Here is a 19,900-nt window from a genome sequence, read left to right on the forward strand (position 1 = left end):
AATCATGCTTACCTTACAAATTAGCTCTGTCTAATTTCTATGCATATGTGTCAATATTTTTTTAAATGTCAATTAAAGCCTAAATTAAATTTGTTATCTTGGTAACGAGAGGTGGCACAATGTCCTAAATGTAGGGAATGCTAATAATTGTGTTAGCTGAGGAGGAAAATTATTCTTGTGGTGGGAACATTGTCATAAGGGATTAAAAATGAAAACTCTACTGATACTCAATAACTAATATTCATAGTAATTTCCATAAAGCATCTTAAAATTGATGACTAATAGATAGTTAATTAACTATGTATCTGTGTTTTGTACCTGTCTACAGTCATTTATGTATGGTGACTACATTGTATATGATTTCTGGCTTGGAAAGGTGTATGATCTCAGCATCCAAATCGTTGTGAAGCTTTCCAACGGTGCACGGTAATGTAATCACAATATCTTATTACTTCACGTCAGTGTGGGTCATGCAGTATGATGCTGAACATGTTAAACCTTCAATCTTGTTCAAGTGCAACTCCATAGTAGAGAAGAAAGAATGCTACATAAACTGACTTTTTAGGATTCGTACTGAAGTTTTGTGTTTTAATACAATTTATTTTTTCACTGTAGATGTTCTATGAGTGAGGAAGATGGTGCAAAACTCTATGATATTTACCCTCATGTCAGTGATGTGGTAGGTGCCAAGAATGTTTGTGTTCTTGTCTGCATTGTCAATTGTGTGGTCTTTTTTGTTGTCATATAATATTCATTAGGGCTGGGTGATATAACAGTATTCATAGTGTGTCAGTAGAAATATGCCGGTCAAGTCATTTTTATCTCCCCCAGTGTTATACTGTGCTATAAAAAACCTTTTCCCCCAGTTTCACAGACAAGGTTTAAGCCTAGTTCCAGACTAAAATGCATATTGGAGCTCCACTTTGGTCGCATATGCTCCTGAAATTTAATCTGTGCGACCAAAAAATATATTTGGGAGCATTTGTGCGAGTGCAAATGGTTGTGGTGTGACCTCTTTTCATTTCTCTAAAATACGTTTGCAAATTACTTCACAGTGTGAAGTAGGCTACCTTATATGTGCTGATACGTGATGGCCGGACCATCATTCTATCCAATGTTATATAACCATTCCAGGGGTTTTCCTGCATTGAATTTTATTTTGGCGTCCGCCAAAGCCTTATTTGATCGGTGAGTGATGTAGAATAGAATGACTGCTGCGCTTGACAGGGCGCATACAAGTACGAGAGAGAGCCCCGGCCACGCGCGCTCTCTCTCACACGTCTGCAAACAACACGAGCGCTGTCTGGCTCTCACTCCATCGTGCATATTAATCAAAATCATTTGACACGATAGAAAAAGGGTGGAAGACCAAGGTTTCATGTGGAGCATGAAACGTTTCATTTTTTTTCCCTGAATTACCGCAGAGTGTGAATTGTGCTAAAAAATAAACTGCCGGGATAATCACACAATCCACTAATGACACGTCCGATTCGCGAACTAATGACTCATTTGAACCGATTTACTGAATCGGTCTGAATCGGTGTATAACAAATCGGTAACACTTTACAATAATGTTCCATTTATTAAATTATAGTTAACTACATCAGTTAACATGTACTATTAATAAACTGCACTTTGTTAATTTGTTAACCATTGTTAATGTTAATTTCAACATTATTGAAATATTTATTTATTTATTTGTTAACATAGTTAATGCACTGTGAAGTAACATGAACGAACAATGAACAGCTGTATTTTTATTAACTAAGATTAACAAAGTTTAATACAGCATATTAATAGCAATAGAGTGCCAAGTGCCAAGCAAAAAATGCAGGGACAGGTGTGTAGCAAACAAATCAGGTTCATCATGTTCGATTATTAAGGCTTTTAATCGGCAGGATGCTGCTGGTCATTCCGCTCTATTGGCAGAGCTAATTATACGTCAAATATAACACAGCATACAAAACAATCTCTATTGCTGTAATTTCCTATTATCACTGTAAAGCTGCTTTGAAACAATTCATATTGTTAAAAGCGCTATATAAATGAAGGTGACTTGACTTGACTTCACTAATCTAAGCCCTGTCTGTGAAACATAGGCCATTATGTTTAATTTATGCATTATGCAGCTGTCTCACTCAACTTGTTGAATGTGTCTCAGTGTGAAATGTTGCTCTGCCTTTTACTCCAGGGTTTGTTCTTTGATGATGCCTATGGGTTCTACCCGGGTCAGGTTTTGATTGGGCCCTCAAAGGTTTTTGCTAACGTGCAATGGCTGTATGGTGTGAAGCCTGTTCTCAGTAAGAAAAGCAAGTTCAGAGTTGTTGTGGAGGAGGTAAGAGAAAAGTTTGATTCCAACTGAGACAAGAGTTCTGCTAATGGGAATGTCGAAATAACGAAACCAAATCAGGCTTCTTCTATATGTCTCAACATGTTTTAATAATTTACATTTCTAGTTGTATATGTCTCGTACAAGAAATCTGTGTATAATTACAGGTTCAAGTGGTGGAGCTAAAGGTGACATGGATTACAAAAAGTTACTCTCCAAAAGGGTCAGACAGTGTCTTTCCACCGCCTTCAACCATCACACAGGAGAACCTTTGCAGGTACAATCAGCTTTCCACACTGCAGTTTTATCATTTTGATTATTTATAACTAGTCAATAACTAATTTATAACCAATTTTAAACAAATTATTCACACGCCTATTCACTAAACTGCCAGAAAGATTGTCACAGAGATAGATGGACAATAGGGCTGGGCGATATGGCCCAAAAAAAATATTACAATAATTTTTTTTATATCAGTCGATATCGATATTTATCACGATAAAAGTCAAATATTTCTTTCTTTCAAGTTTAAAGGCAGATTTTTGCTCCTAAGTGAAAGTTGTAGAAATCAGACCGTTAACTGTGGTTTTAAACTACTCTTTATTGTCAGAACATATCATGACAAACACTTGCCAAACAGGTGAACATTTCACAAATCTGAGGTAGAACATTCAAACATTTGTAATTTTTCCTAAACAAAATAAATATATTTATTGGACAATTTCTTAATTTATGCATGAGCAAATTTTTTGTTGGTAAAATGTAATATTCTGACTGTTTGAGTTTTATTAAACTTAACCATTGGTCATCCAGTATCATGCATTTAGATCATGACAACCACAGATGAAACCAGGCACACCCTGTAGCACCTCACTATCATGGCAAACTGTAACTATGGTTTCTATGGTATTTGTATGAAAAACAGTAGCCTAAATACATTATTAAATACTGTAATTATATTCCATTAGTCCTTTAATACATTGTCTACATTAATAATATAATACAATTCAATATGTATATCCCACATTTCATGGTGCAGTTAATATTACTATGCTAACGTTACAGTAAATCCATGGTAAATTATGGGAATTTGTAGACGGAGATTGTAGATTTGTAGAAGCCTTCTGACTGTATCGTTGCGCACAGTGTTTCTCCTGTTTGTCAGCGCTGTTTCATCTGCCTTTAAACTGGTTTAAATCACTGAGACATTTGTGTTCCTCGCTGAATTCAAGCGCTTCTCACTGGATTTCGTGACCGAGACCGATCAGAGTAAACGCATCTGCTCTAACTTTAGTGAGCTCTCGCTGCCGTTTGGATTTTGAGCCGAGCGGATAAATGGTCCGTGTGGTGCGCGGTTCAAATGAGTTTCGTTCCGCTTTTGGCGCATAAACATTATCGAACATTTATCGACCTCTTGATATCGTTTTATCGAGAAAAATTATATCGCGATAATTATCGTTAGCGTTTTATCGCCCAGCCCTAATGGACAGTAATCCAAAGAGGCAAAGACCAGTGAAATCTCAACAGATTTTTGAGATCCCATGAGCTTTTTTAACAGTCAATATATAACTTTTTTCATTTCCATGTTGTAAATAATCTTATCACTGGCCTATAGTCCACAGAAATGGCCTTAGGGGCTGTTTATACAGGTTTATTCCTTTTAACGGCTAGGTCTGGGCTGATTGTCAACAGGGTGGCTAATTAAATAATTGATTGATTGATTTATTAATTTCATTTTTTTTCAACCAATTGCACTTACTTAAATTGATAGGCCTTTTTGTAACATTTTCCCAATTTGCACTGGAAACAAAAGTATTTATATGGGGCACTTAAACATGCATGCTTAAAAGTGTTATTTACCTTAGCAACAACTTGCTGTCTAGCAAGTTATTTTTCTAGGCTTACTAATCCAGAAGTTACAGTTTTTCAATTAAATATTTTCTCTTGACTTTCTCTAATGTTCAGGGTGAAGCGACTGGGCTACTTTGATCATACTCAAAGGCAACTTGGGGAGAGATCCCTGTATGTTTTTCCCGCCAAGAGTGAAACCACACGGATCACTTGTGAGGGGCCGGAGGGGGCACCTGCTCACCCTGAGGACCCTGTTGTTCGAAAGGTATGGATGATTTAACCATATCTGGCATGTCTTTTGAAAAGCAGATTCTTTGTTGTTAGAAGTTCTGCTGAGTATAGTCAAGTCATCTTCATTTACAGTATATAGCGCTTTTAACAATGTAGATTGTTTCAAAGCAGCTTTACAGAGATAAACGTATAATTTAAAGGTCCCCTATTATGCAAAATTCACTTTTGCATGCTGTTTGGACATAAATGTGTGTTGGCAGTGTGTGTACACAACCAGCCAATAGTGATAAAAATCCACTCACTCCTTTTTTGTTAATCCCCATAAATCATCAGCAGTGTCTCCCAACGACCTGTTTTCAGAATGCTGTTTTAGTGACGTCACTAAGCCCAGGCCCCGCCCACGAGTGTTGACAGACACTGCCGTTCTAACATAAACCCGCCCTGATCAAGTTCACAGCTGCTGCACTGACGAGAATGTCTCCCAAGCGTTGTAGGTGTTGTGTGGCTGGATGTATTAATCCACATAGCTCTCTCTATTTACTCCCGAAATCTGAGGCAGCCGCTGAAGACGAGGTGGAATTATTTTGTTTTTAAAGAAAATGCTCCCTCAACTCTACCGAAATTCGTTTATGTACTTGCGCACTTCTTATAACTTACTGTGTTTACTCAGCTCTTACGGTGATTTTCTGAAGTAAAACTGACGCTTCATCTTTTGTGTGATGTACAATAAACTTTATTAAACTCATCAGTATATGTTTGATCATCATTCGGACCTGTTCCGAAACAGCAGACTTGTAGGCTATTAATAATGGATACATACAAGCAGGTGACAAATACGTTATAACCGTAATTAAACTACTAAACTATACCTGTTCCATCTCTATACAGCACTCTGACTCTGTAGGCATTATTGTCCGACTCGAAATGAACACCGTTACTGAGAGTTTCTGATATTATCATCATTCCGTGAGATGAAATTGTCCTGAGAGACTGAGCGCGAGCTCATGAAGCTCCGCCCCCCTGTGCCGTCCAGCAGCAGCTTATTTGCATTTAAAGGGCACACACTAAAACAGCGTGTTTTTCTGAGCCCCAAAAAATGACAATTTAAACATGCTGTAAAAATGATCTGTTGGGTATTTTGAGCTAAAACTTCACATACATACTCTGGGGACATCAGAGACTTATTTTACGTCTTGTGAAAAGGGGCATAATACGGGACCTTTAACCCTCTGAGGTCGGCAAACGCGCCCCCGCGTTTTGCTGGATTTTCTTCACATTGTAGAACTATAAACTTAAATTACTCCGTCATTTATGGTCATACAGAAAAAAGAAATATAAAAAAAGAATCTGTGATATTTCTACTTTTGTATGAGTCCACTTACAATCAGATCAAAACATTGTGCTTTTGTAAAATAAAGAAAATAAACAGGGTGTGCGTTCTGCCTCTCCGTCGCGGTGAACTTTTTTTTTTTCTTGAGCACGTCTATAAACTGAAACAAAACTCAGCGAATACTTGTCACACATTTATGAGCCATATACCTTTATAAACATTTAAGTGTGTACTTTTAAATGATCGGATTCAAACTGAAAACAAATATTCTCTGTTTAAGTAATTTGTATAAAACCAACAAGATGTCCAGCTTCTCAAACGCTTCCTAATTATTTTTAATTTGAACACGCCCACTCGCGCAAAAGAGATTCACATGCAAATCTCCACATGGAACGCGAACGCGCTCATTACCTCAAAAACAAAACACCAAAACACTTCACAAATCTCTGCTTTTCGTCGAGTTTGAAATGCGCACCGTGAGTTTACATTGGATTTAGGCTACCTCAGAAGAAGAAGAATGCGATTTGAAGACAAGAAAGATGTAAGGTAAGAAATTCTTACATATTAGTTTGTTATTGTTGCATAAATTTCACATTGCAGTTGAACTGTTGCTAGATATATGGTGAATATTATAATATTTAGACCCGTGTTTACTGTTACTGTGTTTGTGGATATCTGCTCAAACGTAGATATGTATATGATAACCATAATGTTTTATATTTGAGCGCGATCGCATTTGAATGTATCATATTTTGGATCGTGATCGCGTTTGAAAAGCACCAAACGGCTTCATGTTTTTACTATTATCTCATTTCATATCATCATAACGAATGGAAACATTTGAAGTAACATGATAATCAATATATTTTTCTCTAGCTTAGTTGTTACTGAAATATTTTGGAAGATTTATAGGCTGCTATGGTTATTATTATTTTATGCAGCACTGCGCATAGCCTATGCCTACAAGGCACAACAAACCTGGTGTTCATTATATTATATATTGTTGGAAACATTTGTGTGTGTGTGTGTATTCTGTGAATTTTAAAAAGCAATTTTAACCAGAAAAATCTAAAATGTATTCCCAAAATCATGCAGGCCTTTCTCTTGATATCAGTATGTTCACTTTTTTTTTTTCAGGGCCCAGATGCCACTCCTGCTGACTTCAACATTCACATGAGTCTCTGTACATGAACCTTGTAAAGTGAAAATCAAACACCTTGGAAATGAAAGGTATGTACAATGTTTTTAGGAATGGCACAAAGGTCTCTGTCTTTGGATCATTGGTTTCAGTGAGTGCTTTTTTGTCATTTGTTGTGTATCTTTGGATTATGTTGTGTTGTAAATAAATCAAACAATCTAAAAGCCATTCTTTTTTAAATCTCCTCATTCTTTGTGCAAGGTTGCTCAGAATGATAGGGCCTGATAGCTCCTAATAGGGCCGTTAGGGGAGGGTCTTTGTCTTTCTCAGGTGTGAAAAGCTTACATATTAATGAGCTCCCGCATAAAGCTTTGTCGCACAAAACACGTCGTAAAAAATTTAAATCAATATATTGTCTTATCTGAATGAGCAGTCAGGGTGATTTTCACATAGTTTTAGAGCAAATATTCTAGGCTACGTTATACAATTTTCAAAAGTCTTGTGAAGAAATAATCAGTATGGGTTTCATGACCTTATTTCAGTGAGAATTTTTTTTGGTATTTTCACAAACCACGCATAAATGTCATTATCTCAAAACTACAAACTTTTACACACATGCTGCTGATATATTATTGTAGCAGAGTTTAGAGTTTAGAGACTTTAGCCATGAAAATGTCACAAGTAACAGAAATAAGCACAAATGTCAGAGCATGTCAGAACACCTCCAGGGCCCAGAAAACAGCTCAGACCCCAGATGGTTAAGGTAACAGAGATTGTTTTGATTAGAGCCCGACCGATATATCGGCAGGCCGATATTATCGGCCGATATTAGGCATTTTCAAAACTATCGGTATCGGCATTTATAACGGCCGATAAATGAATATTTCAAAAATAAAATAAAAACGGACGAAACACCCTTCAACCATGTTATGAGTGTTGGCGTTGTATAGTTTGTCCACCAGAGGGCACTCTACACCGTCCCTGTTGGCAATACTCGTGTATAACGCGCCACACATTCTGCAACCTGCTGATCCAGCCAGAGTCGGGCAGAGAGAACCGCGAGTGAGATCATCGGTGAAGTGTGTTCATGGTGAGTTGGTAACGACTCACGAGACATACATTGCTTGAATAACAATTAAAAGAACATCCCTATCAGTTCTCTTAACTCAAATAAGGATGACAAAATTCGTGACTCATGTCCAGTTTTGCTGCGGTTAAATAAGCCGAGAGTGAAGCGGAACAACGCGACGTAGGCTATATTCACATAAAATGTTAACACTGCAGTTCACAAAAGTTCATAATGTGCATGTGCTTTAATGCTTTGTCGGTTAAACATTTAATTTTAAATGCTGATGCGCTGTTCTAACGTGTGCGTTTCTCAGCGCGTACATGTGAAGCTCACATGCACTAAAAGCCTTTCTACCAGCGCCTGGATACTGGACTAAGTTATCTTTCGAGTATTATTGTGCTAATACTGTTAAATACACACAAGATTTACATAAACAAAGTCGGTTGTCTAAAGTGAAGGCAAAATTGAGAGAAAATCTGCTTGTCAAATGCGTGTACATTAGACGTGTCGTGCTCAGCTCTTAAAGAGACAGTAGCAATTGTAAACACATTGCCGCTTGTTCTTAAAGGGATAGTTCACCCAATAATAAAAATGATCTCATTATTTACAGGCACTCTAATGTTGTTCCAACTGTATTAATTTCCTTCTAATATTTTTCTAATATTAATAGTTTGAAGAATGTGGGTAACCAAACAGTAGCTGGTCCCCATTGACTTCCAAAGGAGAAAAATATACTATGGAAGTCACTGGGGTACATCAACTGTTTGGTTACCCACATTCATCCAAATAACTTATTTTCAACAGAAGAAAAAAACAACTTGAGAGAGTAAATTATGACAATTTGAATTTGTTGTCAATTTGAATGTGAAATTGTTGTTTTTGTTCAAAGGACTAAACGTTTAGTCTTAAAAAAAAATCTTAAGTTTGTATTTTTATACATTTTATTTATCAGAACTTTAATATATTTTGATGTTCCTCTGTTCTGTTGTGACAATAAAAGAAACAAGTTTCTTTTTAAAATGCATTATCATATTATTTTATTTAAAACTCATAAATAACTACAAATAACTAATGTTAGGGAAATTTGTTAATGTTTTGTTGCGCGTTTCTGAAAAAAAATAAAAAATATCGTCCGATATATCGGAATATCGGATTTTAAAACCAACAAATATTTGTACCGGTATCGGCCTTCAAAATCCTTTATCGGTCGGGCTCTAGTACCCATCAAAAGTTTGTACACACCAATTGTAAAGTGTGTCCAAACTTACTGTACTATAATACACATAAATAATATTGCTACTGTATTATAATATACACATAAATAATATCGGCCGATATATCGGTATCTGGCTTTTTTTTATCGGTATCGGCATCGGCGCCCAAAAATCCATATCGGTCGGGCTCTAGTTTTGATAAGTGTCTAAAGTATCAGTACCGCTGTACTAACTTGATTCTACAGTATCGGTAGTACAGAGTACCTACTCAGTCCGGTACCACAGTGATTTAAGAAGTGGCTCTATTCCATTGCTCATAAATATACTTTTTGGTCAAAAAGCCCATCTTTGCAAGTTATTAATGTAAATATGTCTTAAAGGGCACCTATTATGCAAAATTCACTTTTACATGGCGTTTAAACATAAATGTGTGTTGGCAGTGTGTGTACACAACCACCCTATAATGATAAAAATCCACCCTGTGCTTTTTTTTAAATCCCCATAGTCAAGTCAAGTCACATTTATTTATATAGCGCTTTTTACAATACAGATTTCAGGTACAGATTTAATACAGATTTACCTGTACAGATACAGGTTTCAAAGCAGCTTTACTGAGATAAATCCATAAATCATAAGCACTGTCTCAGAACAAGCCTTTCTCAGATTCGGGGCAATGTGACGTACTTTGCACAAGCCCCGCCCATGACTGTTGACTGACACTGCCGTATTAGCATAGACCCGCCCCGAGTGAGCTGTACACAGAGCAGCTGTAGACAAGAATTCTAAGCGATTGAGGTGTTTTGATGTTGGATGTAAGAATGAACAAAGCTATATTCATTCACTCTCGTTGTTACTCGAGGATGGATCTGTACCAACTGTTAGTGATCTAGCTTACAGTCTCCGGAGTGATAGGGCTAACATTACTGATAAAGTTTACCGGTTTATTAAAGCTGCAGTCCGTAGTTTTTCCTCTTTGTCGCCATCTCTGTTCGAAATCTGCAATTGCAGTTATTTGTGGAATTATCAACTTTACGTGTGTTGTGCCTCGGCACGGCACAGCTATGGAGTTAATTTTGTGCCATAATTAAACAAACAAATCCAGCATTTTGCAAACAAACTCGATCTGCTTTACAAAGGAAAACTCTACTCGCAAACAAACAAAGCAATGTGCAAGTACAAAGGTCAATTTGAGCGAAAATGCAGTGGAGTAACACATGCATTGTGTTTTGCAAATATAAATAAATGAGCCTAGATAATATTTCACAAATAAATACAAACCATCCTACAAATTGCATGTAACCTTTGAACAAATACCAAATCTATTGCATACAAATGCATATCTGTCTGTTATGATTGTGAGACACTTGGCTTTTTATGAGATCTCTCGGCTCGATTTTCTCACAAATGTGTCTAGGCAGATTTTCTCACAAATGCAGTTGAGCAACTTCCTCTTCAAAAACAGTAGATGGCGCTAAGCTAGGGGATTAATTTAGCTCTAGTCTCCCAGGAGTAGCACTGATTTGAAACTTGCCTTTGCCTACAGCTGAGGAAAATGACCGGTGAACAGGCGTGTTTCTGTGTTACTTTATCTATAATTAACCTTTTTGAGGTTTTCTTTTGCAAAATGTTTATTACATATCTAGACAGATTTGCACTTAGTAGCAATTCACTCTCTCTAAGATAGGGGAATCTATAAGCTGAAAGCTATGCCATTTATATGTTGTTTTTTTTTACATTTACTGAACTAGTCTATTTCTTTCGTTCTCCATAAATTGAGAACATTTCATTTCATTGAAAGGAGGGTCCCACTTATTTATTTATTTAGTTGGAATTCAGTCAGCTTAACTGTTAATGTAATAAAATAATTAATGAACAAAACAAACAATATACAATTGTTTCTTAACTTGCCTGTGATGTATGCAGTGCCCAAATTATTATTTTGGACAGACAAATGAAACCCTCATTTCAGTTAAATGAAATCTTCTCATTAATTTATGGAGAACGGAAGAAATAGATTCGTTTCGTGTTCTCCTCAGCTGTAGACAAAGGCAAGTTTCAAATCAGTGCTTCTCCCGGGAGACAAGCGCTAACAGGGTCCCCGCAGATCCTTAAAAAGTCTTAAAAGGTCTTAAATTAGATTTTTTAAATTTAAGGCCATAAAAAGTCTTAAATTATTTTTGTAAAAAAAAGTCTTATTTTTACTTATGAAAGGTCTTAAATTTTAGATGACACTTTGACTTAGACTTATCTAAATGCTTTAGAAATTAAAACTATCTAATTAGCGTAGGCCTACGTATTATTTTTTTAACTCTATCTTGGTGGATTTGCTTGTTCACGTGACAATTCGCGTCACTTAGGGCAGTATTAGCCTACGTCTGTCTCCTGCACGCGAGAGGAGAGAAGAAAACGAGTAAATGTCAGTTCAGTTGTAAGTTCATTCTTTATGTGCTTAGGAGTGTGTGATATTGTCTATGAACTATGATGATATTGTAATCATTGTTTTAACTATGTACGAGGCACTGCGAGTGCGAGCTGACATCACGTTTGTCTCTCATGCTTGCTTTCACTGCGTGATGTGTCAGTGCAGTTATAGATGTCCCCAAATGAGTTTTTGTCTTATATTTATATCATATTATGTTGTTATATTAGAATATCACATGAGCAAGAGTGCCGTTTTCCTTTGCACAATTGCAAATGTGCTATTTATTTTATACAACAGTTAAATTAACAATAAAGTTAACATTGTGAGTTACTTTTTGGACATAATATTGTCAATTTTCACTTTATATCGCCGACGAGAATTTCATAATGAAGCCGTGGTCCAACAGACAGTGATGATTGATTTTTTTTTTTTTACTGAAATCCGCGTTTTGAACGAATCATTTTAACGATTCAATGAACAATCACTTGTTTTTCTGAATGAATCAGCCATTTGAACAAATCGGTTGAATAAATGACTCCAACAACTCGCTTATTAAGACAGTGACTTGCCACCACCTACTGGTGGTTTTAGTTTCATATTTAAAGTATCCTTTAATTAAAATGTTAAAATTATAAATCATTTCATATTTAAATATTGAATAGCTTTATTTATGCAATTGTAAATGAAGTGTATTTAAAGTAGGCTAATGCCAGTTTTGATGCCGCTTCTGTGTCACCTCTGCACTGCAAGGATGGATTTTAATTTAATGATTTATTTTGACATTGGTACTGTGTTATTCTAATATAATTTCATTTGAATGTTAGAATTTGACATAAAAGGTGATGCATACCTCTAAATACGTTTAGAAACAATGTCCATATATAGGTGAAAATGCCCCTGGAAATCAATTTAAGGTGGCAAATATTGCCCCTTAATAAAAATGTTAATTTCGGTCACTACTGTGAACTGACCACTGCATAGAATAAAAAAATATGAATATCTTCGTGGGTCTGCTGTCAACAACAGGACTAAACCAGCCAGGATACCAGTACAAAACACAATCAGTAAAATATCATCTAATTATTATCAACAAAACTTTGCAAATATCTAGACACATTTTTGTCAATATTGCGCACCCCTAATGTACGGTATTAATTTTGATTTCTTCAGGTCTTAAAAAGCCTTAAATTTGACTTTAAAAATTGTGCAGATACACTGGCTAAATTAATCCCCTATCTTAGCGCCATCTACTGTTTTAGAAGAGGAAGTTTCTCAACTGCATTTGTGAGAAAATCTGCCTGGACACATTAGTGAGAAAATCGAGCTGAGAGATCTCATAAAAAGCCAAGTGTCTCACAATCATAACAGACAGATATGCATTTGTATGCTAGATTTGATATTTGTTCAAAGGTTACATGCAATTTGTAGGATGGTTTGTATTTATTAGTGAAATATTATCTAGGCTCATTTATTTATATTTGTAAAACACAATATAAATTATAATATAAACACTGTTTGTATGCAAGTCGAGTTTTCCTTTGCAAAGCAGATCGAGTTTGTTTGCAAAATGCTGGATTTGTTTGTTTAATTATGGCATAATATTAACTTCATACACTGCACGGATTCGTTTTGAGGAGAATGTGCCGCTATCAGTCACTGCGCCGGTGTGGATACTGTCATTCGGAATCACAGATTCTACTTTTTGGAAGTATGACCAACATAAGAATTTTCACCGGAAAATGTAATCTGAACAAGTAACCAACTGACCAACTAAGGGGAAAAAAAAGCATTGCAGTAAATCGATTTGATTAAATCTAATGATCGCTTATCATACGACATCAAACCGTGCAAATTATACTTTGTTCTCAAATTGTTAATGTTAACAACATCAGCATTGCTTGACTACATTTAATGTGTATTAGGGCTACCTGTAGTTCAGTTTCCATTTCTGTGCAGTCTAATTTCTAATTGTCATACCAACAAATTAAAGGGGACCTATTATGCCCCTTTTCACAAGATGTAAAATAAGTCTTTGATGTCCCCAGAGTGTGTATGTGAAGTTTAACCCTCTGGAGTCTGAGCTGTTTTCTGGGCCCTGGAGGTGTTCTGACATGCTCTGACATTTGTGCTTTTTTCAGTTATTTATAAACATGTTAATGGCAAAGGTGTAAATTCACTCTATATAGCACAAACAGGGCTACCAAAATATCTGATCAACATGCATGTATATGTTTGAATTTTTAAGAGAATAATGTTTATGCGTGCTTATTGGAAAAAAATAAAATGAAAGTTGCAGAAATAAGGCCATAAAACACATACTAAATATGTGGCAATAAGACTTTTGACTAATGGATGTGGTCGCCTATAGTTTTTTCTTCAAAATTATGTGAAAATAGTCTTGCTTTATCGTTCACATAAAACCATACATTGATTTAAATTGATGTAAAACAGGTTTTGCTTGGAAAGCCAATATGCGAGGGGGGCGTGAACGAGGAGTGGTTTTCACCTTAGATTACATTGTCCCACCCACTCTGCATAATGACTCTGCATAATGAGCCATTCATTCAGGTGTGAAACTGACTGAGCCACAATGCAAGGACAAAAGATATATTTAGAAGAAGACTTATATTGACCATTTAAGATTTTGCTTACATCTATCTTGTAAATATGTTTTGCTATTTTATTAAAAAGGTTACAATTACAACAATAATTACAATTTCAACAATATTTCAAGTGTACTCTTTCTTTGTAAAAAAAAAAGATTATAGGCCTACATTTTATCTATGTATTCATTACTTTGAATATAGCCAACATTGGAATGGCTAACATCTTAGTTGATGACTTTATTTTTGACAAAAATAGTAGGCTATTTTATATATAGAAATTGCTAAACAAAAGCTTATTTGACGAGGCAGTATATTCTACAGTAAAAACTGTACCCAAATCTACTAAACAAAATGTTGTCTTTCATATTTCGCCTGACTGTAACGTTGTTTTCATGAAATATTAGTGCATATTGTTAATTTGCCGTTTAATACGTTGCTTATACAAATAGCCTACATTTTATTTCAACATATTTCAGTCGATTTTTACTCATCTCAGTCTAGCAATACAGTTTGCTAAAACAACATCATTCATTCACAAACTCGATATAAATTTAACTTCTGGCAAAGATGAAGTTGATGATAGGCTTTTGACTCGCGATCTTCGCAGTGAACGCACCGGAGAAATGCACATTTATTAGGCTACATATTTTGTTTTGGATGGTTTTGTTTAGAACCAGCTTTCTGTAAATATATTTCGATTTTTTTTAGACATGTGAGGCGAGTAGGCTACGGGTTCATGATGATCTCCAGTTCAGACCTTATGTTGTGATTGCCTACAGTGTTTCCCCTATAAATTTTTCCAGCAGCGGTGCTGTTACGTGCCGGAGGTTACCAAGCCGCTCGCGGGGGGTCCGGGGGTGCATGCCCAAGAATTTTTTTTTTTTATTACCCCTTAAACCACGATTTCTGGCCAGTTTTGTGGATAGAAATGGACATTTTGAGACATACAAATTTGACATACCATCAACAGAATGCATGATTATTGCAGCACGTACCTTGAACTGGTCACAAACAGGATTAGGACAGGATTATTGTTATTTGTTTTTCTTTTGTGTTAATTTTCAGCTGTAAGGTAGAAATTGATAGTGGAAAAATGTTCTTTTTTCTGTAACACACTTTAGCACTTAGATACATCATCATGTAACCAGTACTTTAATTTATTTTATCCTGTAGACATTTTGAATGTAAATTAAATTAAATCCAAATTAAACTTTTCATTAGTTTAAAAGATGACTAGCTTGCATAGCCTATTTTACTTCACTAACCTCCAGTGATTAATCGCAATTGATCGCATTTCCCCCAAACTTGTAATCATCCATATTTAAATGTAGAATCACTAATTAAATAAAAACAACACACAAAAAAGGGGGGAAAAAGAAAAATGTCCACACAAATTGGACAGAAAATAGCCCTATATTAAAATATAAAACATCAATATATTATTCTTCATTCAGTTCTATGCAACTTTAACAGATTTATTTGTTGACTAGTTATCAAAATAAAGTAGTCATACAAAGCTATTATTACCAGAGCATGTGATCAGAGCAGGTCATTACCATTGTTGCCCAGCATGGCTATACCAGCTCAGTAAACAGAAGTCTACTACTGAGAAATTTCACGTTATTTGAGCGGACTTTGCTTTTCCAGTGCGTGATCGGTAGCCTACATGATCGGAGCGTTTGGGCCGTTAAGGAGCAGAACGCGCAGCGCAAACACAGAGCGGAACATTGAGCAGAGAGCGCAGTACGCGGACACACGCACGGAACGGAGAGCGCGGCGCAAACATGGAGCGGAAAAGACCCGCACGTTAAGTTACTAAACAAGCTGCGCGAGAATGAAACCTGATCGCCGAACACGGAGGGGCGGGACGGCATATTTTCCATAGACAGTAAAAAAAAATGGACACAGCGACCCCATTGACTTCAACGGAGAAAAGTTCGTACCGCATTCTCCTTTCCTCAAGTGCTTGCTCGCTCTCTCCCGTGGCGTCTGTCATTGCTATGCAACCATGAAGAGAGGCGCGCCTGAGAAAACGAGCGCGCCGCGTCGCTTCTATATGAGCGCGCTTGCCGCGCGCCCACATTTGAAATATTTGCATGTGAACGTGAATGTGAAGTGAACGGCCCCTTATGGCAACGTGACATTAGCCTAATCAAAAATATTTCCATTTGCTCTTTCCTCCTTTGTCAACAAGTGGATTCAGAGCCATAACATTAACAGCGCCGCCGGTCGCCATGTTTCAGTGTTTTTAGGTGTGTAGTGAATGTCGTGATATTACTGATCATGTTAAGATTTTGCAGCGGCAGCGCTGCGCCGCTGATTAGTACATTGTAGGGGAAACACTGGCCTATATTTACTTTAAATCCAGGAAATTTGTTAATGAAATAATTATTAAAATTAAGATACAATTGATACAAAACGAAATTCGTTTTAAAGAAAGGATTTGTACTTTCTGTTTTGAGGTCTCTGTGAATGTTTGAAAGTCTTTTAGTGCTTAGAGCGCTCACGTCCATCATGGAGAACTGTCACGTAATATTGTTTTTTTCCTCATAAATGCGAACACGAAAAATAAAAGACAAAAGACTTTTAAGTAAAACTTACTCCGAAATTGTGTCCTCGGCGGAATTCGCTCTTCAAAATGCTGCCGTTCGTCGTCTGTTATAATCTTCCTCTGAGGAAACAACCCGGTATTGTGCATTCTTCCTCGCTGTCCAGAATCATCTGAAGGGCGTCTTCACCGGAGAAACGAGCCATACTCAAAACGCGATGAAATATCAGTAAGTCTCATGAAGAAACTGTGTTTTTATGGCATTGATGGGGGGGCGTATGCGATGCATACTAGATCAGGTAAACTATTTACATGTGAATCGCGCCGGGGGCGGGGCGGCAGCAGCTGATTATAAAGATAATGAGGCAGAAGGGAAAACGGTACCTCTCCTTGCTTTCAGACAGATTACATGAGTTGAAAACATTTGTTTTTTATATAAATTACTTCATTTACAAGAAGAGATTTCAAGCTTCATAAAGACATATCTCACGTGTCTGTGTGAGAAGTATTCGCTGAGTTATGGTTCATTTTCGGACGCGTTTCAGAATGGACTACACGGAGAGAGAGAAGGCAGAACTCGCTTCATGTTTATTTTTCTTTATTTGGCGAAAAGCACAACACTTTGTTTTTATTGTGAGTATACACAAAAATAATACACACTTAACAGGATCGATTGATGTATAACACAAGCATATAAGATAAAAAGTAATATATATATATATATTTTTTTTTTCACTGATAGGGAAAAAAACGTGCCTATCGCGCCGGCGCGATAGCCGACCTCAGGGGGTTAAGCTCAAAATACCCAACAGATCATTTTTTACAGCATGTTTAAATCGTCATTTTTTGGGCCTGAGAAAAACGCACCGTTTAAGTGTGTCCCCTTTAAATGCAAATAAGCTGCTGCTGCACGGCACAGGGGGCAGAGCCTCACGAGCTCGCGCTCAGTGTCAGAACAATCTCATCTCACGGAAAGATGATAATATCAAAACAGAAACTCATTGTAACAGTGTTCATTTTGACCCGGAGTTGGACTATAATGCCTACAGAGTCAGATAATATATGCTGTATGGAGATAGGGTTGTAACGGTATGAGATTTTCACGGTATGATAATCGTCTCAGAAAATATCACGGTTTCATGATATACGGTATTAAACAATCATTATTATTATTTGAATCATCTGTTACAATGGCTCTTAAATGAATGAAAACAGATAGGTTTTTTTTGGTTGAACATATGGTTTATTAAAACAAACTTTTTTGTATGAGTCTACCTTTTGAAAAAATAAGAAAGAAAGAAAAAATAAATTCCCATTTGAACAAACATGTCTAATCAATTGAATTCATAAAACCTTAACTTATTTTTATTCTTAATTTATTAATTATTATTTATGATAATTATAAGATAGTAGAGTCTTATGAAATGTATTTTATTTCCTCAGAAATTCTGGGTAACTTGTCTGATATAATTTGTCTGGATTCTATGATTTAATACAAATATATTATTGAAAATGCAATCAGATGAAATGTAACAACTTTTATTTGTGTGCATACTCTGCACAACACTGTTTACTAAATTAAAACAGATAAAACACTATATTTCTTAATGTTTAAATAAACTATTATTTTTTGTTGTTATAACTTTAAGTTAGTTATAGCTATTATATTGTACAATAGTAACATATTTCTTTAAGCTAAATCAAACTTTTATTTTGACAGGTTGTACTAAACACCTATGAGTTTTAGTCAGAGTGTATTTGATGATGATTCTTTTAAATAAAAGCAGAGCAGCTCTGGATATGTTCATGTGTTCACGTCCTCATATAGTGAGTGAGACGGCAGACGCTTTAAACACCATGAGCGTCACCCATACTTCAGTATGTACTAGGCGAAATGGCGCTGCTCATTCACACAGACACGCAGAACAAGCAGAATATAGTTTTACAGTATAGCAGTTTTTTCCGCTGTATATTAATAGACACACTCATATAGCGATTTGATTAATTGCGCAGCTATATTTTAGATTTATTCATCTATCTATAAAATCGAGCATTTTACGTGACATCTGTTATATTGTAAATTTCCTCAGCAACACGGAAATAATATGGCCTTAAGTTATAAATGGTAAATTTACCATTTATAAATTTATCTGCAGGGAGGGATGGTGTTCGCGAATATGGGAGAACATGTTCGACATATTTCCTCCTTTTGCAGCCACTCTTCGTCCATATTTCTGGACACAACTGGATATCCATCTTCAAGGAAAATCCCGCGTTCGTTTTTCAGATAACCAAAGTATTCCCACACTGCAGATTTTAACTTTGTTTTCGGCGGGGGATAGAGATTAGAATTCGCAGCCTCTGTCTCAGACATTTTCTCTGCTGCACATGTATGGGTGGAGTCTAAGCAGTCAAGTGAAAAGAAGTTGCATATGCGCAGGTGAGATCTGGTTTGATTTTTTTTCCAAAACCGTGGATTAGCAAATGTTTACGATATGATAATCGTACATGCCAATATCGTGATAAATCGCCATACCAGTATACCGTTACAACCCTATATGGAGATGGAACAGGTATAGTATAGTTTAATTATGGTTATAACCTATTTGTCATTGCTTGTATCCACTATTAATACAAGCCTGCTGTAGGACCCCATCCGAATGATGGCCAAAAATATACTGATGAGTTTAAAGTTTATTGTACATCACACAAAATATGAAGCATCAGTTTTACTCCAGAAAATCACCGTAAGAGCTGAGTAAACACAGTATAAGAAGTGCGTAACTAAGTACATAAACAAAATTCGGTAGAGTTGAGGGAGCATTTTCTTCGAATACAAAATGAATCCACCTCGTCTTCAGCGGCTGGCTCAGATTTTGGGAGTAAATAGAGAGAGAGCTATGTGAATTAATACATCCAGCCACACAACACCTTCTACGCTTGGGAGACATTCTCGTCAGTGCAGAAATGGCGGATTTGTACATCTCGCTGTGAACTTGATCAGGGCCGTTCTGTGTTAAAACGGCAGTGTCTGTCAACACTCCTGGACGGGGCCTGTGGCTGTTGTGACATCACACCAGCCCCATGGCCGAAACAGGTCGTTGGGAGAAACTGCTTATGATTTATGGGGATTAAAAAAAAAAGGAGTGAGTGGATTTTTAT

At 36.4% G+C, this 19,900-nt stretch overlaps 1 protein-coding gene across 1 annotated transcript in view; it reads left to right on the forward strand.

The window, feature by feature from the left end:
- The window catches only part of ube2o (ubiquitin-conjugating enzyme E2O), a 115,171-nt gene that overhangs the window by 12,290 nt on the left and 82,981 nt on the right, over positions 1–19,900 (forward strand). Inside the window, exons 4-8 of the mRNA XM_079883251.1 lie at positions 329–426; positions 616–679; positions 2,192–2,335; positions 2,497–2,606; positions 4,295–4,445. Coding sequence (XP_079739377.1) covers positions 329–426; positions 616–679; positions 2,192–2,335; positions 2,497–2,606; positions 4,295–4,445 — 567 coding nt within the window. The remainder of the gene's footprint in view (positions 1–328; positions 427–615; positions 680–2,191; positions 2,336–2,496; positions 2,607–4,294; positions 4,446–19,900) is intronic.

This window comes from Squalius cephalus, assembly GCF_949319135.1.
Source record: "Squalius cephalus genome assembly, chromosome: 10".
Taxonomy (NCBI): domain Eukaryota; kingdom Metazoa; phylum Chordata; class Actinopteri; order Cypriniformes; family Leuciscidae; genus Squalius; species Squalius cephalus.